The sequence below is a fragment of the Rattus norvegicus genome, chromosome 14, assembly GCF_036323735.1.
Source record: "Rattus norvegicus strain BN/NHsdMcwi chromosome 14, GRCr8, whole genome shotgun sequence".
Classification (NCBI taxonomy): Eukaryota; Metazoa; Chordata; class Mammalia; order Rodentia; family Muridae; genus Rattus; species Rattus norvegicus.
This window is the reverse complement of record NC_086032.1, coordinates 107439389-107463633: the sequence shown is the minus strand read 5'-3', so window position 1 is coordinate 107463633 and position 24245 is coordinate 107439389. Positions and strand designations below refer to the sequence as shown.

Below are 24245 nucleotides of genomic sequence, written 5' to 3'. Positions count from 1 at the left end.
GGTTATGCGCCTATCCTTTAATTGCTGATCCATCTCTCCAGCCCTTGTGAACTTAATATTATGCAATAAATTCTGACATTTTGAAAGATTTAAAGGTTTGTTTTTGACAGTGTACTCAGGAGGAAGCTCAGATTCCCTAGTAGATCCAGCTGATTTCTTCTCTGTTACTATAGGAGACAATTTATCTTCTGAGATAAATCGTCTTCATATTTGGAAGACAGATTTTGTGGAATGGGACTAGGGAAAGTGGTCTTGGATTTTTCTCTGTTTTTAATCTAAGAGACAAATTATGCTTACAAGAACTTGAAACTTTTTTTTTAAAAACTATTTTCAGATGTGGGTGATGTGCACCTTTAATCCAAGCACTTGGGAGGAAAGAGATAGTCTGATCTCCAAGTTCAAGGGGAGCCTGGTCTACAGAGCTAGTTCCAGGACAGCCAGGACTACACTGCTTCAATCAGAAAAACAAAGAGCCCAAAGACCATTAAGGTGATAGGCATGGTTGTCACACATCTTTAGTCCCAGCACCTGGGGGCTGAATTAGGCAGATCTCTCAGAGTTCCAGGCCAGTCTGGGCTGTAGTGAGACACTGTCTCAAAAAACAAAAAACACAAAACAAAAAAACAAAACAAATTGCCTTCCTCAACCAAAACGAATGTTAAGCCTTTGTTAATTTTTTCAAACACAAACACACACACACTCCCCAGACATTAAACAATAAAATAATTTTTTGACCAAAAGTTATCCTAAAAATCCTGTCAAAAATGTAATTAAAGTTTGGGTTAGCAAGATTGCTCAGTGGGTAAAGGCACTTGCTGTTGAGCCTTGTGCTCTGAGTTCGATCCTGGAATCTGATCAGTTAAAAGAGAGAAATCATTCCCACAGGTTGTCTTTATACAGAGAAGTGTTGGTGTGCACTAGGTTAATTTACTCACTGTTAGTAAATTTAGAGTTATTTTCATAAACAATTTAGAAGACTAAGATTGATTAAAAAATCAATATAGAAGTGGCTAAAAAAAATGTGATTGAGGGTTGGGTAGCTCAGTTGGTAGAATGCTTGAGACCACGAGTTCTATTCTCTGCACCCAATAAATAAATGATTATCCAGTTACATGAATTATTTACTGAAATAGGAAATAGGCTAGCAACAGGAAAATGTTCATCAGTTAAAAAAAGCAAGATACAAAATTGTCTATGTATGAGGCTTCAATCATCTAATGAACATGTAGGCATACAAAACAATGAAAGAATGAACGCATGAATGGGGAAACCTTCTGTGGTCACTATGGTGGCGGTGTGCAAGATGAGCTACACACCAGTCTGTGTATCATGAGGCCATGACGCAAACAATAAAAAGAACAGAAAGAACATCACACTGCTTTCTTAAGAGAGATTATAAAGGAGCTGGAGAGATGGCTCTATGTTCAATAGCACTGGTTGTTCTTTCAGAGGACCTGGGTTTGCACCCACATGATAGATAGTTCCTGACCATATTTAACTCCAGTTCCAGGGGATCCTACATCCTCTTCTCATCTCCAAAGGTGGTGCGAACACACACAGGCAAAAGAATTTTAAAAAGGTTAAACTAAAAAGTTTTAAAATTTTGCAATCCTGAGTTCCGAGTGAAACTGTAAACATAACTCCGATTTCCTCTTCCAGTACTGGGTAGTTTCTTCCAATACTGGGTAAATTTGGGTCACTTACCTGTTGTTAGGCTGCCCTCCTTCCTCTACCCCACAGACAAAGCTCCCGGCTAACATGGTGCATTTGTGGCAACCCACCCGAGTGTGCCTGCCTCTGGGCTCAGGTTTTGACTATGTATGGACACCATCCCAGCTCCTAGCTGGCATCTCATCATTCTTTGCCTAAACTCTGTAAAACCCTCTTAAGACCAAATGTGAGGGCCCAGCCAAGAGCTGCCTCCTAGTAAACCCGCCTTTATCTACATTTAATCTCTAATCTGGTTCTATTTGCGTCACTGAAGGAGTGAAAAAGCCTACACAGAGAAAAGATATCACATTCCTAATATCAAAATATGCTGGACCACTAGCTATTCTTCCGGAGAACCTAGTTCGGTTCTTAGCACCTGCGTGGCTCACCAGTTCTAGGAAATCACCCTCTTTCTGCCTTTTCAGGCACTGCTCACTGGTGTGGCATAGCCATGCAAACAGGTAACTAACGCTCATACACATAAAATTTAAAAAGAAAAATAAGGCCGTATGTTGGGGGCTGGGGAGATGGCTCAGTGGTTCAGAGTACTGACTGCTTTTCAAGAGAATTCCCAGCAACCACATGGTGGCTCACAAATCATGTGTAATGGGATCTGATGCCCTCTTCTGGTATGCATGAAGACAGCTACAGTATATTCTCAGCATAAGATAAAATATTATACAGGCAGTCTATAGAGCCGTGACAGGGCGGAGCAAGCAGGCACTGCCACGCCCCGGAAGCCACGGCACTTCCAGCAAGCTCTTTAGCCTGCCGACGTAGCAGAGAAAATGGCAGGCTTGGAGCTGCGGGCGGCATTAGAGCAGAGGCTTGGCGCCCTCGCCATTCGCACGGAGGTCGTGGAACATCCGGAGGTGAGGCTGCGACCCCAAGAAGGTCAAGGGCAGCTTCCGCTGCAGCAGAGACCCGGGACCGGGTGGCGTAGCGCAAGTGTTTATTGAGTCCAAGCAGGGAGTTATAAAGTCTTTGGATTTGAAACTGCAATAACCGGGAGGAAACTTGTTTTGGGATGACTGACACGTTATGTAGATGACTGAGCAACAAGGCACCACGTGAGTGGCAACTCTATAGAATCGCCTAGGCTGTATCTGGTACCAAAGGCACAGCAGGTCACTGAGGTGGTTTTTACTCCTTTGGACAGTTGTTACTACTGCAGCACGGCAAGGATCATTTCCCAAGTAATTACAAAAAGTATATAACCCTGGGTCTGGAGAATTGCTTTCGCGGTTAAAAGCACGTACTCCCTTTGCAGATGACACGAATTTAGTTTCCAGCACCCATACTGAGAGCATAGCTGTTTAAAAAACTACAGCTCCAGGGTATCTTAAGCCCTCTTTTAGCCCCGCCCCCCGGCTCGTGCCACAAAGGTATATACTTTAATAACTTTAACGTGACTTACCACACTGTAGATTTACAATGTTCGTGGAAAGTATTATGAGGATTGGTAGGCCTTGCAGGATACATTTTATGACACGTAATATTACCCATCTTAACAAATGTCACATTCTGTGTACATTGCCAGATTTTTTTTTTTTTTTTTTAATGTTCTTTATGTACTAACCCAGGGTCTTATGTTCCTCATCGATGTCCTTATAGAGGATGTCAGGTACTCTGGAGATAAATATTAAGGACTGTCGTCAAATTTTAGTGCCAAAGTTCAAAAGCTGCCCAGGCACCTGATGGCTTTGTTAGCATACTGGGGTATAAAACTGGCCCAAGAAAAAATGAGGTCTTGAGGTTAGCAACTGTGATGATTTAAGGCTCCCTCTGAACCCCAACCAGTATTATGCTGCGTAATTACAGGCTTCCTGAATTCTTGAGCCCAACCTCAGTGCTGAGTACCAGTACTCCAGGTGTACAGGGTCTCTATAAAGTATTTGGAGACTGAGGTTTTAGTGTACCTGCCTAGCACGCATAGCACTCTGGGTTCTATCTCCAGCACCAAAAGGCCCAACCCCAAACAATAAAACATGTATAATGAGTAACAGTTAAATTCAGAGCCGAGTACACCCTAAGTCATCCACCACAAAAAATGTGCACAACTGTGGATATGTATATGTGCAACTTAAGTTTTTGTGTGTGCATATTTTGCAGGTGTTTACAGTTGAAGAAATGATGCCTCATATTCAACATTTGAAAGGAGCACATAGTAAGAACTTATTCCTTAAGGACAAAAAGAAGAAAAGCTATTGGTTAGTCACAGTTCTTCATGATAGACAAATCAATTTAAATCATCTTGGCAAGCAGTTAGGAGTTGGGAGTGGAAATCTTCGGTTTGCTGATGAGACAGCCATGCTAGAAAAACTGAAAGTTGGCCAAGGCTGTGCCACACCTTTAGCACTCTTCTGTGATGATGGAGATGTTAAATTTGTTTTGGATTCAGCTTTTCTAGAAGGTGGACATGAGAAAGTATACTTTCATCCAATGACTAATGCTGCAACCATGGGATTAAGTCCCGAAGACTTTCTCGTTTTTGTGAAGGCTACAGGACATGATCCCATAATTCTAAACTTTGATTAAAAACTGATTGGGAGGAGTGAGGATGTGCCTCTTCTGCAGACACCTGATGTGCCTGGGATGCGGGTGGGGGAATACCTAGAGGGGGTTCTCCCTTTTCAAAGGAGAAGGGGAGCTGGGGTTGGGGTGTGTGTGTAGGTTCTGTATGAGGACGTACTAGGAGAGGGAAGAAAAGAGAACCCTTTACTAAAACTGTCCTAAGAGTGTGTGTGTGTGTGTGTGTGTGACATGTGTGCTGAAGGGGTGATAAAAAACATCAACCAGGAAACACATAAGAAAAAAAAAAAAACAAAAAAACAAAAAACCAAACCAACCTGAGAGCCAGGTGTGGTAGCACATGCCATTAACCTAGCACTTTAGGCAGAGCAGACTGATCTCTGAGTTCTAAGCCAGCCAAGGTCTAGTAAGTCAGCTGCTTTGTCAAACAGAAACCAATTGGGCTAATACTCATAATAAACTCATTTTTGACAGCTCTTTTTATTTCTTGTGTCTTTAGAGATTATCTTTAATTTGGAGATATCATTCACCTTAAAGATTTTTATGTGTATGAGCATTTTGCCTGCATGTATATATGTGTACCATATATGTGTCTGCCTGTGCCTGTGGAAGTCAGAAGAGGACACTGGGTCTCATGGAACTGGAGTGGCAGATAGTTGAGAGCCACCATGTAGGTATTGGAACCTGGTTCCTCTGAAAGAACAAGGAATTCTAACCACGGAGCTGTCTTTCCAGCCCCAGGTTTAAGGATAAATAAATAAATAAATAAATAAATATTTATTTATTCTCTATCAGTACACTGTAGCTGTCTTCAGACACACCAGAAGAGAGCATCATCCGATTCCACTACAGATGGTTGTGAGCCACCATGTGGGTGCTGGGAATTGAACTCAGGACCTCTGGAAGAGCAGTCAGTACTCTTAAGCTCTGAGCCATCTCTCCAGCCTTTTTTTTTTTTTTTTTTTTTTTTTAAGATAGGAATTGAGGTTGTTTTAGTCAGTTGAGAGATTCAATTTTGTCTCCAATCTTCTATGACAATTACTCATTATAAGGACTTCAACAATTGGGTTTCTTTTTGGGATTAATGAACTTAAACCTTTACTTTTTACTGCACTTGGAATTTGTCCCCAGTGAGATATTAAAAACAAAACTTTTTATCGAACATTTTTTGTTTTGTTGGGACAGGTTCTCATGTAGGCCAGGTTGTTCTCAAACTAGCTTTGTACCCAAGGGTAACCTTGACATTCTGATGCTCCTGCTTCTAATTCCAAAATATTGGTTGGCAGGTACCATTACAACTGGCTTATTAAAAATATAGAAAAACTGGAAGTAGAAATTGTTACCATTAAACTGTTGTATTTATATTTTAAAACTCAGCAGCAAAATATACCTTATAGAATCAGAATTGGTTCAGATGACAGAAAGGCAGTTTCTCTTGCCCTCCACCTTACTTTGCTATCCTATATTAGGGTAACTTTAGCAGTCTTTGTTATGGTGAGTCTTGGTTGGGAACTTGATTAGATCCAGAATGGAATACTCCTCTGGGTAGGTCTGTGAGGACATTTCTAGGCAGGACTAAGTGAGGAAGGAAGACTCTGGGCAGAACTTTCTGACAGTGGCTTGGTTGACGTTCCAGGAAAGAGTAGCGTTGCTGCTTTTGTGCTTGCACTGCTTCTTGCTGGTGACTCCTGCGACCATCCTTTATTAACGCTTGCCCACACAGACTGAAGACCAGAGGCTCGTCAAGAATCCTCCAGGCCTACTGCACTCCTTAGGTTCTCAGAATCAAGTAAAACAGACATCATTCCAATTCCTAGCCCAAACTGTGTGAGCTGATGTAATAACCTGTAATATATATTCTTGGTCATGTTCCTTTAGAAAATCCCATTATTTCCTCTTAGTTACGGCAGCTGAAGCATTAAATCTAAGAACAATTTTGTCAGTTCATTCATTGAGGATCTGGCATAGGCTAGAATAGAGAGACTGTTCTTTCCAGTATCTCCACTCCAGTCAAGTGTGATGTTTCTAAAAGAACTATATTTTCCTGTTCAATCTTTGAGAAATACTTTCCATCTAGTAGAGAAACTAATTTGTACCAACTTGTGTTACTGAAAGGCAAAATGAAACTAATGATGATTGCCTTTTCCCCCCGAGGTTCCATGCTTGTTTTAGCTGCTCTGTACTCTATCTCTAAAATAAACAAGTAGTTCTAGGTCCTCATAAACATAAAATGAAGGACCAGAATCAGAGTTTGTAGACCTTAGATATCTTGTTGATAGTGAAAACAGGCACCAGAAGAATGATGTAGTAAGACAGATGCCTCAAGTAAGTAAAAATAAAAGAGTGAATACATTTTTTGAAGTTTGTTTTTATTTTGTGGGTTCTGCCTGCAGATCTGTAACTTGCGGCTACTGCCTGTGGAGGCAGGGAGAAGGCACCGGCTCCCCTGGAGCTGGAGGTTACAGATAGACATGAGCTGCAGCATGGACAGTGCTGGAAATGGAACCTGGCTGCTCTGAAAGAACCAACACTCCAGTCCCACAAAGAATCATTTCTCAGCCTACCACATTCTTAGGAGTTTTAATTCCTGAAGTTTCAGTAACCTGTGGTTAAATGAACCAAAATTATTACATGAAAAATTCCAAAATTAAACAGTCCATAAGTTTTAAATAATATGCCATTGTAAGTAGCAGGAGGTGTTATCATTGAATGACTGTCTAGCACATACACAGCATATATTCTACCTACCAGTTGGTCACTTACTCAACTGTGGCAGTGAATGTGGTGCCACAGCACTGGTGTTCAGACAACGTCTATCAACTGGCTCAATGTATTTCCTGTATCACTGCACTCAGTTCATCACCTAGTTATTTTATTTCATATCAAAAAGAAGAGTTCATAGAGCACAAGAAGAAGTTCTGAGATAGGGGCTGGGACTACAGCTGAGTGGTAAAGTGCCAGCTTACCATGCTTAAAGTCCCGAGTGAAAGGTTAGCACTTTCCTAACACCCCCCAAAACTCCAAGGGGGTGGGGGAGGACAACAAACTACTGTTTATGGTTCTATTTTATTATGAGCTACCGTTGTTATTCTCACTATACCTATTTTATAATTTAAGCTTTCTCTTGGTAAACATACTTAAACTTATTTCAGGACTGACAGAACTGAGTCTACCCAAACATCTTAATAACCAAAATGATTAGGATGAAGTCTATGAAGCCCAAGAATAGTTCTCTAGGGCAAAAAGTAACAATTGGCCAACATACAATTTTAAAATGACTATAACAATTTGTTAAAAAATTACCTTTTGTTTTTATTTCTTTTTATATCAGTTAGTCCAACATATATATTTTTAAGGAGAATGAAAGAAAAACAAAGTGACTGTAAGACAACTCAAACAATGGTTTCTTGTCGTGCATGGGACTCCTGTGATGGACATCAGGCACCACAGAGGAAGGTCGTTTTGCCATTCAATTCTACCACCTTATTAGCATTAATTTTAAAGGAAATGTTACAGCTTTTTATATTATTTGATTTGGTATTTTAACAGTTGTGGGTACAATGGCAAACACTGAAAAACTCGTAGAAATAAAAAAAGACATTTTAAAATCAGGTTTTGTCAAAGAGTGTTATAAGTGCAATATTACCCATTAAGCATTCCTTTTAAGGTATTTTCCTTGTCCAAATAGTTTAACCTGTACATCAAGGTTTATATTATAAAATGGGCTCTTTTTGTACTATTCATATTCAAGAAAAAAAATACATCTCAGGATGAATAGCTGAAAAGAAAGACAATTCACTTTTCATAAAAAGTAGCTTAAAGTACAAAAGTAATTTAGGATACATAATTCCCCATCACAATTCCAGATTTGGTACAGTATTGATTTTACATCCTGACATAAACTGTTATAAGACAATTCAGGCTGTAGTTATCCATTTGTGAGGTGGTTACAACTCTATAATACACACAGTGATTTTTAAATAGGCTTTTAACATGCCTTGCATGAAAGGTGCCACACATGAACTAAACATTTCCATGGCCAGCTAGGAGGCATGCTATTAGAGCTCTGGGCTGATGCTGTTGTTCTGATTTTTAAAGTGTTCATAGAGGTTTAGGAATAAAACCAGATAGGTAGGTTTAGGCTTGGTTAGAAAAATGGTTTGGATTCATTTCCATTTGGCTTAGCTTCCTACAAAGTCTGCTTCTGAAGTAGATTGTGGAAAAAAAAAATCACGTAGTCCTTTCTTGAAGAGCTATGAGGAAGGCAATTAATATAATTGAGAATAATTTAGTAGTCTCATTGTATTCCCTTGGTTTTCTCTTTTTTTCCCCTCAGGGTCGGCCTACTCCAATGCTATACATTTCAGGTATTTTCAGCTGAAGTGGTAGGTGCTGGTTAACTCAGCAGACCCTGTTACAAGATTATGATATCAGAGGGAGGTCCAATTGCTTTACTACTCGCCCTCATTAGGTCACCTCACACTCATTGTCCTGGGATGTGTGCTAATTGTGCAAATTAGATGCTAGTTAATATAAATCTAACTTACCCACTTACTATATTAAGCTAAAACATAATTCTACACTTATTTTCAACTTCTCAACCAACAGTGAATTTACATTTTTTTTTTACATGCAACTGACTCTAGACTGCCAAGATACTCATTTACCAATTTGATATTTGAATCTAAGGAGTCATGATGAAGAAGATTTCAAAGTCTAGAGAATAGATTTTTAGTCTGTGTACTGTGTTTCAGTAAACAATCCTTTGTATTTACATTTAAACAGCACCTTTCATTCAGGAGTTTCAAAGTCCTTTAATTTATAGCATTATTTTCTGGCAGCACTGAGTTAAATAAATCCAAGTTCTCTAACTTTCAATTTCTGAGCAACTAAAAACATTTTTTGTCTTTTTTTATTGACGATGTTTCCAAAGGTCACTATAAACACAACCTGTTAGTGACCTATTACGGGGTGGCGGGGACAAAAGGAGGAGGAGAAGGGATGCAAAGAAAAGAGACTTCTGTCATGACTACTGGGTTAGTAATGATACACAGTTTGTAAAACACACATTAGGGAATGCATAATTATTCCAAAAAGTTCTTTAGAGCTGGTAATAAGAGCTTAAGAAGTGTACTGTTAAAATAAAAATAGTATTTTTTCATTTCAAAAGATTATTCTGATTTTTATGTTAAATAATGAACTTGTCTTAATGAGTAGCAATGTGTTTTTTTTTTTTACTTCATAAGAAAATAAAACTGTGATATAAAATTGCTACTACTAAAAAATTGATGTTTCTCTGGGTTAACTAAATCTACTTTTTTGTGCTTTTTTCAAATGTTTAAGGTAACAAACACATACAAATATTTTAAGATTACCTATAATAGTTATCAAGTTTAATATAATATTATAAAGGACAAAAACAAAAATTATTAGTAAAAAATGACAACCTTAATAGTAAATGAGTTCCTGAAAAAATGTAGATTATAGAAATTATTTACATTATTTTGCCATAAGAAAACTTCTTAAGCAATAATCAGCTCTCACATTAAAAAAAAAAAACACACACACACACACAACCCAAATAGTAAAGAAGGGAAATGAGTTAAAAACATAATCACTTTACTTGTAAATGCTATTTGTTGGAAAACCATCTCACTAAAAAAAGTTTCAGAAAAATGATCTTTATCTTGGATCCATTTGTGAATACCTAGTGCAGCTTATCAGGGAAAGTGGCAAAATTAATATATAATTTTTATAATTCTTATATTTCATTATGGAAATTACTGCATATCTTATGAATTGCGTTTCCTTTGCAGTGCATCTGAACAATTGGCTCTAGAAACAAAAACAATAACCAGCGTACCAACACATGCAGTCTGCTAATGGAAAAAGGCTGACAAGCCAGAACAATTTTCTCTATCTTGATATATAGTACATTCCACAAAATACTACAGCACTTAATTTAGATTTATACAACTAAATATAAATGGCTAGCTTTTGGGTAATACTTAGCAGAAGCAGTAAGCAAACATGGATAAATTAATAAACAAATGTTGAAAGAAGTAGGCTGTTCTTAGAATACTTGACCTTAAAACACTCGGTCCTTAAGTGAGAGAATGTCCTTTATTCAGTAGAGCTTAGTGCACTGTACAGTGTCCTAAAACCTTCTAAAACTTTTGGCAGTTGAATCCAGTAGTGCTCCTTGATTCAAGGAAGAATGGAGTTTATATCTCTTGCCTGCTCTAGTCACGAAGGGATGTGTTAAAATCTCCTTACTGTTTTTAATAGTTCCTATAGTTGCTAGGTGTCTTGTTACTTCAGAAATAAAGTCTTCACACTGAGAAACTGAAGGACACTTTTCTCTCTGTATTTTGTTGAAAGACAGAAAGAAGAAAGAAAATGTAAGAATAGCTTGAAGACAGGAGGAATATAAACTTCAGGGAGGCTACTGTAAGAACAACATGCACAGGTGTTTATATGGAAATGAGTGACAGAAAGCCAGAGGCAACATCTGAGCTGCGGCTCATAAGACTGCTATTTAGTGCATTCTTACCAGTTACTTACATGTTGTAACCACAAGAAAGATTTCAGATTATTCACTGCTAAAATTAAATTTCAATTGAGAGAAAATACTTTTAAAGGCTTGCTACCCAATTAGACAGACAAAAACCTATGGCAGCCAAGTAATCTTTACTAATTAAGCAGGAGAGAAAGTCAGTGGATCTAGCAAGCAAAATGTAATCTGTTAGTGCCATATGCACTTGTTATCATATTTAACTCTGTTAGTCCGACAAATGAGACTGGACTTGTTTACGATTCAAGCAGGAAACTCACCCCTCTGCCCACATGTCATGCAGTGGGCCACTGAATTAGGAGCTTTGTTGCTCCCTAGACCTGCTTTTTGAATTTCTGCTTTCTTGTACTTTGTTCACATCTGTGGGAGAAAAGTAGTTCATGTTATTTACTCAAAGGTTCAATAACACAATTCATGAAGATAAACTAAAAAGCTCTTACTGAGTAGGACAAAGAGGAATTTGAATTATTATTTTTATATTTTAAAGCTGTAAGAAACATAGTTATGAATGTGTCAACTATCTTATATAAATCTAAAAGTTATATTTTCCCCATCCAGTGTATACTTAACTATATTCTGATAATAAAGTAATATATTCATGGCCATCACATAATTTTAAGTTAAAAAAGTCTTGCACTAAAACAGTAGAAAGCATCTGTACTGTGGTATTCTTTACTGTGAACACTGGGGCTATGGCATAATTTATAGCTATTTACACTGGTTTAACTTATGCTATTCAAGCATCACAGTAACATCATATGGATATAATCTATAGAAGGCCAGGAGCTTTAAAAAACTGTCAGGTCTATTATTTATAATCAGACCACAGAGGTTATCTCAGGGCAAGTAAGTGCAGCTGCTTAACTCACAGCTGCTGCTGCTGCTGCTGCTTCTTCTTCTTTTTTATTTTTTCCTTTAATCTCACCACTTTATTAGCTGGTACAGAAAGAAATAACTTCTATTATTCCACAGAAGCAGAAAGTCAAACTTACTATTTGGTTGAAAGACATACATTTATCCTAAAATGGGCAATAAGAACACCCAAACATATCATTCTGCCATGTCTTATGAAAGCCAACTCTCCTTTTAGTATACCCAGGCTCACTGAGACGAGCATTTGTTCAACCAACACCCGGTTAACCTGATGTGCAATTGTGGAAGTAGAGGAAGAATTCTTTCAGAAGTGGTTACAGCTGCTTCATTTTTAATGCTGACATAAAAATCTTTTGGGAAACACTGGCTCCATATGATTACTAAGGCTGTGTTTACTCCCTACCACTGAAAAGGTAAAGTATTAGTGGTGTTTGATGAACCTTTGACAACATAGTATGTGTTGCATTTGGAAGAATTCTACACTGCAATCTTTAGATAGTTTGCAGGAAATATGGACATAGTATTTACCTCCCTTACATGCAGTGTATCCTTTAGATTAGATGTTAGAGACAAAATACTTCACGTTTGTTTTCATAAAATAAAACAATATAGCTTTTATAAATTACATAGTTTAAAATATATTTTGAATTAACAAAATTAGCAACACTTTAAGTGTGGAAAGTATAAGGCCAGTTTTATGATGTGCAAAGCCAAGTAAAGCGTTCCTGCCACACAGCTGTGCCAGTCTCAGCTGTGCTTCCCATTCATTAGTAGGCTATGAACAAAAGGGAAAACAGCACAAAAATGTCTGAAGTATTAAGACTGACTAAGCAAAAATTCACAGTATATTGTAATGATATATTCAAGCAGAAAGCATATTAGGTGATACTAAAATATATAAAATACCGCTTGTGTTCATCTGATCACCTGTATCAGAACTATTTTAAGAATAGCTGTAAGGAAAGAAACACATGGTAGCAATATAATAAGGGTTAGGTCTACCTGTAAAGTGACCCTGGGTATATACAAGGAGAGATTTTCAAAAGGATACAAATTGAGTTAATCAAAGACTGAAGATTTCCCCTTTCATCCGTGTTAACAACAGCAGCTCAGTACAGAGGTTAAGTCCAGGAGCAGTAATCCCTTCACTAATGGACTTACTTATGGCGCCTACCTAGGCTGAGCTATTTATTATCAGTCATATTTAGGCTGAATCAAAATTAAAAAAACACTTCTGAGATAGTTAAACATCCTCCAGATGTAAGATTATAATTTTTTAAATACCGAGAAATTAAAGCTGATTTGGTTTAGAATGACATGAACACAGAAAGATACTTTAAGACTATATGAAATTTGGAGTTCAAGTTTATGGCTCTTATCTCTATCTTGTGTGGATTGTTTTGGAGCGTGGGGAGCTAAAGACTATTTTTGTTTGTTTTCTTTTCTTTTTGTTTGAACTTTTTGAGACAGGGTCCCACTACCTAGCCCTGGCTAGTCTGATCTCTGCCTCCCAGAGTGCCAGGGTTAAAGGCATACACCAGGCAAGACTATGCTTTTAATACAACAGATTCTAGAATAAGACCACATAATGCATTTTGAATTTTTATGCTCACAAGTGCTAATTTTATACTCTAGCACAATGTATTAATGTTTAAAAAGTTTGCATTAAGGATTTACATATTCAGTTTAGTAGTAAATTAATGACAGAAGTTAAATTTTTCATCATTTAAAAATCTTGATATTTTTCTGGATTGAAGTAACAATACAAACCCCCAAGATAATGAGTAATTGGTTTATTTCTCTTTGACTCATATGTTAAAAAAACTAGAAAAATTTCTGTGTTAAAGGATTCCAATAAATTGTCACCTTGAAGGGGAGTATTTAAACTATTATATTTATCAGAAAAAGAACAGCACCAAGAAGAGAATTATAATACAACACTCCTACTCACTGTGTAAATCACATTTAAATTTGATAGAAAATTCTAGGAATAACACATTTATGAACAAACAATATTTTAAATTTGAACAAAGTTTTATGAATGTAAGCATTAGTTCAAATTAAGTTGAACTATTAACTATTTCTTTGAAAAGAGAACAAAACAGATAACATGATTAAGTGACAAAAAATACCATTTCAAAAACATTTCCCTTATTAATGCTGTACATGTGCACATTCAGGAAATAAAGGAGGGGCGGGAGGAGGCAGGCAGCAGGAACAGCGAATGAACACGCTTTTTAGAAGCAGCCAAACAATGACTTGGATATGTTTTCTTGATAACAGAACATGCAGCTACTTTGACATGCTCCACAACATCAAAGTGTCTTTATCATCTTTATCAAGTAGTAAAAAGATGTGAAAGAGAAATATGGGTGGGGTTTTAAAGGCATGCAAAAATGCACAATGTAATTACTACTTCATGCAGACTTTGATGTGGTTACACATTCATGTTTATATACATGCCCTTTTATACAGCTGAACTCCATGTAACAGTCTTAAAATATAAGCCCAATGAGTAATATTAACATATTTGGCAGTTTTGATCAAATACAACCATATTCATACCAGACAGTCTGACTATCCTCTGAAACTGCTAATGCAACTTCTGTGTCATCAGGGTAGAGGCACTCAGGGATGATAAGACTGCTGCTACCTACAGAGGACTGTGGCTTACCGTGACTGGGGCTCCGACTGTCAGAAAACTGTTTGTTATCTTTCTGTGTAGCTTTATCCAAAGAGGCAAAGGTCTGTTCAGTGGTTCTACTGAGTGACTTGGGAGGTAACCCACTTATGTTACTAACCAATTCTGTGTTCAGGGATAGAAATGGCTGAGATGAATGAACCACAGTAAATGCCCCATGGCTGTCATTACCTGATATTCCAAATATATCGTTAGACATTTTAACAGTGGTGAAAGTTTGGTTTAGAAAACATGGCCCTCCTGACCGTGAATGTCTAGCCTGGGTGTAAACAGACTCAGGTGTGACTCCGGAGTGTGTCAGCGTACCAGAGGACCACTGCTGTGTACGGTACTCACTAGAGGCTGCGGTGCTGCTGCCACCAGCAGGAGGCGGTGCTGGCTCAACTGAAACGGGCAGTCTACTGTCCTTGCTCAGAAAATCATGGATGCTTGTCCTTCGAGTTGTTCCTTCAGCAGTAGAGATCACACTGCTTGCACGAGGTAAAGTGGCATAAGGATTGCTATCTTTTGATTGTCTCAACACAGAGGTTTCTTTTACTAGTTTTATCTTCCCTTGAGTGCTTGGTGTAGGTTTCCCTGCAGAGCTGATGGAGTAGGCATCTTCAGTCTTCTGAGGACCAGTTCTCAAAAATTCAGGCTTAGCTGTCCGTCTATCATAGAAGTCCCCTGGAGCTTTTCCACTTACTGACCTGGCCAGGGTACAGCTAACTGGCTTGTCTTTCCCCAGAAAGTCTGAAGAGACAGACAAACTTTTCATTACTTCATCTAAAAGATTCTCTTGACTCGAGGACTTCAACTGTTAAAAGGTAAAACAACGCATGTTATGTAGACGAGAGTATAGCCATGCTTAGTCTCCTGATAAACTGGACTACACGCTAGAGCTGGTCTCATCTCTTAGTACTCTATTACTTAATTATTCCCAAGGTTCAGTCACAAGGCAATTGGCTAGTGTTGCTCATTTAAATCAAGTATACCATATAAAGAACTGACCTGTATTGAGGTAAGCTTGTTGCTTTCTTCCAAAAACTGTTGTAGAGTAACAACTTCACTTCCTGGGGAGCCAGCGTTCATCTTGTGATGGGCTTGACTGTCTACTGTTTCAGACATTTTGTGCTGGAGCATAGGGCTTGACCTGGTCTGTCTTTTCAAATACTGAACTGGACTGCTACCACTGCTAGACCAAGTCTCATGATCATGGAGCAGACTGAAATCCCCACTGCTGTGGCTTTGTGGCCTGCTTTGGATATTAGCTGCACCTGCTTTTGGAGTAAATGTGTTGAAACTTCAATAATAGAAATGAGACAATACTATGTAACATTTGTTAGCAGGTTTCTAACTATCAGTAGCCACACTGACTTTAAACTTCATTTTACACATGCTTAGGGAAGTTATATGTTACTTGTTCCTCAATCTACCAAGTGGATACCAGAGCTCCTTTTCTGGCTTGATTAAACTGACAAATATTTTAAGTTCTATTAGAGTAAAAGTGTACTTTTATCATCAAAGTCAAATCCTAAAGAGTGTTTCACATTAAACAATCATTCAATGTATTGAAGACTAAATGAATGAATAAAGCAAGTAATAAATAGCAATTCAGATTCAAATAACTGTAAAATAACTCACAACTTGAAAAAAGGATATATTTTAAATTATTACAAAATGTTAAAGCCCAAAAAATTTAAATGCAAAAAAAGCACTTGAATTTTGTCTCTATTAAGTCTCCATTCAATTACTTAATTCAAAGATTTCATACTAAATGAAAAACCCTAAAATGTCTAAAAAAAAAAAAACCCTTAAATACCATACAAAGGAAAGTTGAGTGGAGACATGAAATAATTAGACAAGTCCCATAAAAAATGAAATAGTATTTCAGATAGGGTTTCACTGTACAGCCTAGGCTGGTTTGGATCTTGATATGTAGGCAAGGCTATACTAAAATTTAGAATTCTCCTATTTCACCATTCTAAATGTTGGGATGACAAGCACATGTCTCTGTGCTTGGCTTACTCTTTCTTCAGGATCTGAATTATCTGGCTGGTTCTAATGTCCACCACTGGTATTGCTACCAGATAATCTTGAAAATCGTACTTAAGGTTTATTTATTATAGAACAGACACCAGTTCTAGAACAAAGTTCCTAAGAATGTTCACTATTCCTTAATAGGACTGAGAAACAGTAATAAACTGTAGAGTACCAGACAGAAAATGATTCAATCATAAAGAGTAAGGGATCATAGAAGAATTTGTATAAAGTTGTAATATTTTTCAGAACTAAGATTTTCTTATATTTTCAAATTAGAATTTTTCATAGCTTCAGATTTTCTAATCCAATGATTTATACAATGAAAAATCAATTCCTCTCAAAATCATGTATTTCAAATCACTGTAATAAAAAGTTATGAAATTAATTAAAAATGAGTGAGATAAATAGTATTATAATCTAAAAGCAATAGAACAAATGCATTCATTATAGCTGTACAATTTTAGAGTACAGAGAAGAGCTATGGTAGTGTTTAACAAGCCCAGAGTCTGTAAAGGCAGTAATATATTTAGAAAAATATATTACTGAAATACAAAGAAAACAATCTTGGAGTAATTCTTTATATGAGCAATGTGTATGTCCATATACTTTCTATGTGCCATACACACAAACACACACAATTGCTTCTTATACTGACAAAGTGAGCTAACAGCATTACTAAAATACAAGTAATACAAGTAATGTACATGCATCATGAAAAAAGATTTAAGACAGCGATTTAGATGTCAAGCACAAAGTGTCACTTAAATAAGGACCTATGGATACTTATTTTTATCTTATCTGTGGAATGAACTGAAACCAAAATTACTGCTCCTGATTTTACATCTGTATACACTGAACACACCTGAATCCCAATGTACAAGTGCAAGTGTTCCAGAAACTATGGCTCACATAGATGATTTGGATTTTGCACTTCATTACCAGAAAGATCATCCCATTTTCAACTTTTTCCTCTCTGGTTCTAGAGCTAAACTCAGGCAGGGCCTTGTTCATGATAGAAACAGGTGCTCTACACTGAGCTCCACTCCATTCCCCTTGTAAACAACGCTGGAAAGCAGATGGCATACGTCAACAAGTGTACCTACAGCATACCTTTGACTTCATGGAGTGAAGCGTTATTATTGCTATTGCTAGTGGATGTTCTGCCACTATCAAGGCTGGCTGGTCTTGAAGCTAAATGAAAAGATCAGGAGACAGTGCAATGAAACTTCAATCTGAGAGTACTGAGTTTTGCATTCTGGTCATAGAATGCCTTGAGGAACCATCATGCATACTTTCTCAGCCTGGGCATGCTCACAGATGGGGATCATACATATTAGAAAGCAAAAACAGTTTTACACAGTTTAGTGAGATACTCTGGAACATAGCACTTCTGGAAAAACAGTTGAAATTAAAATAGTGAGAGGTAGGAAGAAAGATCATATTTCCATCTGAATATGATTTCTAGAGATGGATACCATGATTTAATAAAATCACATGCTCGTCTAGAGGCCACCAAATGCTACACATTAGATAAGGAAGGAACCCCTATGCTTCCGAGAGCCATAGAGTGCAGGGATGTGACCATCCTGTCTGCACTGTTAACATCACACTAACACATTATTTTTTAATTAATTTTTAAAAGGTTTTATGTGTATAAATGTTTGCCTGTGTGCATGTACGTATATGTACCATATTTGTGCCTGATGACTTCAAAATTCTGAAAAGGGCATTAGAGCGTCTGGAACTGGAGTTGTACATTGTTGTAGGCCACCATGTGGTGCTGGGAACTGACTCCAGTTCCTTTGCAAATTAACTGCTGAGCCATCTCTCTAGTCCCTAGCATCCTACATGTTAAAACATTTTTAAAAAATTATAATTATTATCATGTCTATGTACAAGAGGACAACTTTGTGGAGTTTTTTCTCCATCTATATTTACATGGATTCTGTGGGCTAAACTGAGCGTTCATGGCAAGTGCCTGTACGTGCTGAGCTATCTGGCTGGTGGCTGCTGCTGCTGCTTCTTCCTCCCCCTCCACTTCCTCCTCCTTCATTTTTATTTGTTTTATGTATCTGAGTACACTGTAGCTGTCTTCAGACACACCAGAAGAAGGCATCAGATCTCATTACAGATGGCTGTGAGCCACTATGTGGAAGAGCAGCCAATGCTCTTAACCACTGACCATTTCTTCAGCCCTTCCTTTTTTAAATTATGTGTGTATGTATGGGCTTGTGCATATGAAAGCAGTGACTGTAGAGGGTTTCAGTTCCCCTGAATTTAGAGTTATAGGCAGTTTGTTAGATAATTCATATGGATGCTGGGTACCTAACATGGGTACTCTGCAAGAGCAGTATGAACTCTTAACGTCTGAGTTATCTATTTAGCCTCATACATCTTATTCTTCTCTGTACTACGGAAGGTGTACAGCTAATGCTGCTCTATGATACTTCTTAAAAAGCTGCTTACTAATTAAGTTCTTTTTAGCATGTTATGCATTTCTTACTAGTAATAATTTTATTTGGTAAAACACGATTTTCCAAATAGGAATTAAAAAAGCTAAAATACTGTAATACTGAAAGTTTGGTTTATAATATTCATCCTTCATCAAAATAAACCCAGTGGTAAAATGCAACTATTAAAATTAATCTTTTATGACAGTGGTAGCAAAATTACCCCTAAAGATTACATAGGCATACTTTGTAAATGACCTTAGTTAAAAGAGAATACTCAAATGAAACAAAAATATTAAACGGAAAAAATGCAGTATTAGTTTGGGAGAAATGGATGAAGCACATTCACTTATTCAGCATGAGAGTCTCTGCACTTCCATTCCGTATGTAATGTACACCATCCAAGTCACATTCTTCACTTACCATGAACTCTTGATCCCGTACTAGAGTCATCACTAATACCTTGTGGACTTACATCTTCAAAGGATGTAGTATCTACATGAAATAGCAAAATGGATATAAATATATTTTGTACTAAAAATTCATTATATTTATACAGAATATGAAAACTTTTTTAGTCACACACAATACATCTTGATTTAATGTATTCATAGACTCAGGCAGAAACTGGAACTAGACAAAATTAGTTCTGATGAGAATTGATTTGTTTCAGAAAACACTAGAAGCAATAAAATAATCTACCCCATGACACTGTAAAGCAAAGCAAAAACCAGGATTGTCTATGTGCTTTGGGGTTTTAAGAAAGAAACATGCCACCCCCTCCTCTTTTCCACTTTTTTTCCCTGACACAGTGTTTTTCTGTGTGGCCTTGGCTGTCCTAGAACACACTTTGTAGACCAGGCTGGCCTCAAACTCACAAAGATCTGCCTGCCTCTGCCTCCTACACACTGGGATTAAAGGTGTGCGCCATAGCCACCTGGCCGCTTTTCCACTCTTTATCTGATATTCTTCTTTATTTCATGTAACTTCATAAGTTATTTATTACACGAGGAGATCTAGAAAAGATTTTGATTATTTACATAGTATCTTAAAGGTTTGAAATAAGTTGACATTTTTCTAAAGTCAAATTTATATCATGGCTTGATAATTATTTCAGGTTGTTTGGGGGAAAAAGCACACAGGAAGTCAGATTAAAACTCCCATCGCCAATAGTTACACACCACAGTGCAAACAGCAGATGGCCTATACCTTTATTATTAACCAATTGCTTGGATCGGAAGGCTGCAGAAGAGTTGACAGTTGAAAAGTTGATGGCTGTAGTAGAGAAGGCCATAGCTCCCAATTCTTTTCTCCTTTTACCCGTGGAAATATCATCAGGGACCTCCAAATTTTCAGTACTACCTGTCCACTGTCCTCCTGCTAGGACCATGGACTGCACCAGGTCATTCATGGCTGGGATGCAAATGAAAGCAAATGAATCAGCATGGTTAATGGACTGGCTCTTCTTTCTACTTTGTATTATAAGGGATCTGCTTTTATCTATGAACTAATGCAAATGGGCCCACGACTGTAACTAATAAAGCCATTTGAGTAATGACATGCTTTCAGCTGAGTGAAATGAGGTCAAAGGCTGACTGACAAATTTCAATTCTCTTCCAATCCCCATGCCCCCAACTGCCTTCAAAGACAGAAAGGAATTTTACTATGTACAATTGCCATGCTTTTTGCTATGTTGTGAAAATGATTAGAAGCCTTCATAATGCAGCTTTGTGGTGACAAAAATGGAATGAAATAAGATGGAGAGCAATTTTACACAGTTTCATTACTGAAAATGAAAGAGTCCTTGGTCAGAGCAGGTTACTGAATAAAATCTTCATCTTTAAAAATCAAGTAAATTTACCAATAAAAAAGAACCTGAAAGAGATACTCAAAGTAACATTGTGTCATTACCCGTATCACTTCGAAAGAGAAAGCCAAGATTATTACATAAAGAATGACAAACATTTTCAAGTATTATAGGCCACTTTATTCATTTATTTATTTAATTAGGTTCATTAAGGAAATAAGTTCCTAATGCTAAAGGGTTTGTTATATTTTTCCTTAAGTAAACTTCTTTGGGGAAAAAAATCTGTCTGGCATATAAAATTAAGTTTGTTTTTGCCAGTTTTGAAAGCACTGGACCTTTACAGGTATATTGCTTGTATTACTAAACATATGCATATATATGTATGAGCAGTATACATATAATGCAAATTCAATGCCTTCTTTGAAAAAAATATTCTTTCAGCTCCTCATATTAAAGGAAGACTGCACTTTGCAAACTAGGAAATTAGTACAGTCCAGAGACAGTTAGTGAGAAATTAGTGGTGGAAGCCAGTGTAGTCATTGGAAAGAGGCTGAGCTGTCATAAAGTCTTACACATGGAACGACGGTAGCAGGCCTTCATTTTGTCTTTATCCTTCGGTCTGTTCCTCAAAAAGGGCAGTCTTTTCAGTGCAACCACTTTAATGTCAGAGCATGAGGAAAAACAGAAACAGGGAAATGAAAGAAAAAAGGGAGAAGAACAGATGGGAGTTAAATGTTGAAATTAAGGACAGGAATGAATGTTGGTCTCAGCTATGTATGCTACATTACAGCTAATGCCCTCATGCTGCTGAGGGCAGTGAAACAGGAAGCATGCACCCTGGGTCTGTAAATACTTGGAAAGCACTGAAGACAATGATGAGGAACATGTATTCTGAGAGCACTGTCAGTCCTATAAAAACAGGAACTGATTAGAATTACTCAGGGAGAAACCAAATTCCCTAGTTAAACTGTAAAAGTAAACTTTTAAAATTAGGCTATGGGCAGCTTATACTATAAAGGATGAATCCTACAAGGTTCACAGGCATCTATTTTTTTTTTTAAACATTTTAAGTTAAAGGCTTTCTTTTAAAAAAAGTTAGGAAAATCCATATCCCACTGGAGAATTTTAATAATATATATGTGTATATCTATATGTATACTTACATATAGTTAATACACATATATCAACCAAAAATTATGGTGGTGGTCAGATATTTAAAGCAAATAAATTAAAAAGAAAACCTTAATTTTTTTTTTAGTCTCCTAATACTCAATTCAGGAAATACTGATTTGAACTAGAATCTAGTGCACTGTTGAGCAGCACTGTGGAATACACATTCTTTCAAAAGTCTTCCTAAAGGTTAACCAGCAGGTATATCAGGCTCATTTTCCAAAACGTATGTTGTGAGAAGGAGGAAAAAAGAATAGTTTGGTATCAGCAATAAGTGTTAGCACCAGGTTCTGAGAAAGCTAACAAAAATGAACTCCCAAACAAGCAAAATGGAAGGGAAATACAGCATTTAAAGGTATTTGGGGCCTGGAGAGATGGCTCAGCAGTTCTGAACACTGATCACTGGCAGCTCTTCCAGAGGACCCAGGTTTAACTCCAAGCACCCACAAGGCAGCTCACAACTGTAGCTCTAGTTCCAGGGTGTCAGGCACCAAGCATGCATGTGATACTATACATAAGGGCAAGCAAAACACTTATGTATGTAAAATAACATACTAAAACAACAAATTTAAAAGGGCACATATTTTGAAGGGCCCATAGGGTGGGTTTATGTAAAAAAAATGAAGCACTCCCAAAAATTTTTTGTGATTTAAAAAATTAATGCTCAAGTAGAGGAATCATTAGAATAAAAACTAAGCTATACCTTAGGATGACTTAACATAAAAATGTATACATTTAGGCAAACAACATGAAAACATATTATACACAACCTTAATAACTGTTCTTTCTCAGAAGGTTGTCATTAGCATGTAAATGATCAAATAAAGCTTTTCTCTGATAAATTGGCATCTATTGAAAGATGTGCAAGTTAAAATAGCTTTTCACTTGTTGACTCTGTGAGGAAGAGTCAAGACTCATTTAAACCTTTTAATTTGACATATCTTTTCATGCTTGGTAAACACAGCTATTCTCAATGACAAAACAGGAATGATTGAAACAGCGTGAAAATGGACACTTGGCTAAAACAAAGCTGAATGGTTGCTGCATGCACATGTCATGTGTAGATGCTTTTCTTTTTTTTCCTTTTTCTGTTTTCAGCTGTTTTCAAAGACTGCTTTACTGACATGACAGACAGACATTCCTCCAAAATGGGCAGGATAAAAAAGAACTGTAAAACTGTCAGGAATGTGGCCTTCTCATGGCAATTATGTTTGGAGACATACAATGTTCTTTTCCTGAAGCATACTTAGATTTAGGCAACATTAGTCTTGTTGAGTTTGTGTTTATTTAAAACAAAATCAAAAGTTGAACAACTGTAGGAGAGGAGAATATTGTTTCCTTCTGATTTTCATCCTGAATGTTCCAGGATGGAATAAGAAAGAATGACTTACACCTTAGACAGACAGAATGACATATAAAAAGGCTGTGTGTGTGTTTGTGTCTAAATTATATTCCTGTAACTTAAAATAATTAAGGATGCACATTACATTTTTAATAGGATGACAGTGTTTAAAGTAGAAGATAAAAATGATTTATTAGCTACCTGTAAAGGAAAACTTGATGATCTTTCCATACTAGTATTTATTAATTAGGTGGACACAAAGCTAGATGGAAAAAGATCCTATATAATAATTAATCATCCTATGTGAAACTAAAGAATGATAGTGTTTCTAGAGATTATATGTGCATCTGTACTTTTGTAATCATTGACTATCTAGGCTGCTAAAACTGTTCTGTGAAGTATATGCGCCAGGTGCAAATACTAACTCCTTTCAGATACACTTTACTCAAGGCTGTAACATTGTTATAGTTTGAGAGCTACATAGACAGGCAACCCGCGGGGGAAGCACAGGTTGCCTTTGCTTACTTTTTATTTCAAAAGAATAGTAAAGTTTGCTTGTTTGTTAAAAAGAGGGTTTTATGTAACCAGCTGGCCTTGACCTCTCCCCAGCACTGACATTACAGGTGTGCATCACCACACCTGGCTACCTGTATGTGTTCAGAACTTAGTGACACTGACAATGGTGTGATCAGAGTATACAGTTTTTCAAATATTTTATGAGAATACAAAACCAACTTTGTAGACATCTTCAAAAGCTTAATAAAGAATTGTTTTCTCTATTTCTTAAAATATGTACTTTTTGAGCCTCTTACTTTGATTTATTTTGCTAAAACACATACTAGTAAGTGAACTAAAAAGTCTATAAATTGTATCAGGCACATTTTCTGGGACCTCCGAGTCTAATAGCAAGTATCCCTCAATAACTTTTTGAGACTTCAGTTATCTTTAAATAATTCTGTAAGACCTCTTCAAATTATTTTTTTCTTTATTTCCCTAATATAACTTTGCTCCAATTTAATATTATAAAAGAATATGAGCAAAAAGCTCACTGTAAAATACCTATT

At 36.9% G+C, this 24245-nt stretch overlaps 2 protein-coding genes across 14 annotated transcripts in view; one reads left to right on the top strand and one right to left on the bottom strand.

The window, feature by feature from the left end:
• Positions 1-2454: 2454 nt before the first annotated feature.
• Prorsd1 (prolyl-tRNA synthetase associated domain containing 1) lies at positions 2455-4724 on the top strand. The gene is made up of 2 exons (NM_001106022.1): positions 2455-2582; positions 3823-4724. The coding sequence occupies exons 1-2, from the start codon at positions 2499-2501 to the stop codon at positions 4246-4248; spliced, it is 510 nt and encodes a 169-aa protein (NP_001099492.1). The 5' UTR covers positions 2455-2498; the 3' UTR covers positions 4249-4724.
• Positions 4725-7529: 2805 nt separating this feature from the next.
• The window catches only part of Ccdc88a (coiled coil domain containing 88A), a 151451-nt gene continuing 134735 nt past the window's right edge, over positions 7530-24245 (bottom strand). Inside the window, exons 26-33 of one of the 13 annotated variants that reach the window (XR_010057373.1) lie at positions 21242-21325; positions 20072-20275; positions 19286-19357; positions 17523-17603; positions 15381-15649; positions 11686-15186; positions 11077-11176; positions 7530-10606 (exon numbers count right to left, since the gene is read on the bottom strand). Coding sequence is in view for 6 of the 13 variants with exons in the window: in NM_001427796.1 (NP_001414725.1) it covers positions 14233-15186; positions 15381-15649; positions 17523-17603; positions 19286-19357; positions 20072-20275; positions 21242-21325 (1664 nt within the window). In the remaining 7 variants the exon portion in view is untranslated. Of the gene's footprint in view, positions 10607-11076; positions 11177-11685; positions 15187-15380; positions 15650-17522; positions 17604-19285; positions 19358-20071; positions 20276-21241; positions 21326-24245 lie in introns of those variants that run through there. The other 12 variants (XR_010057374.1, XM_008770470.4, XR_010057375.1 and 9 more) reach the window with 12 other exon arrangements.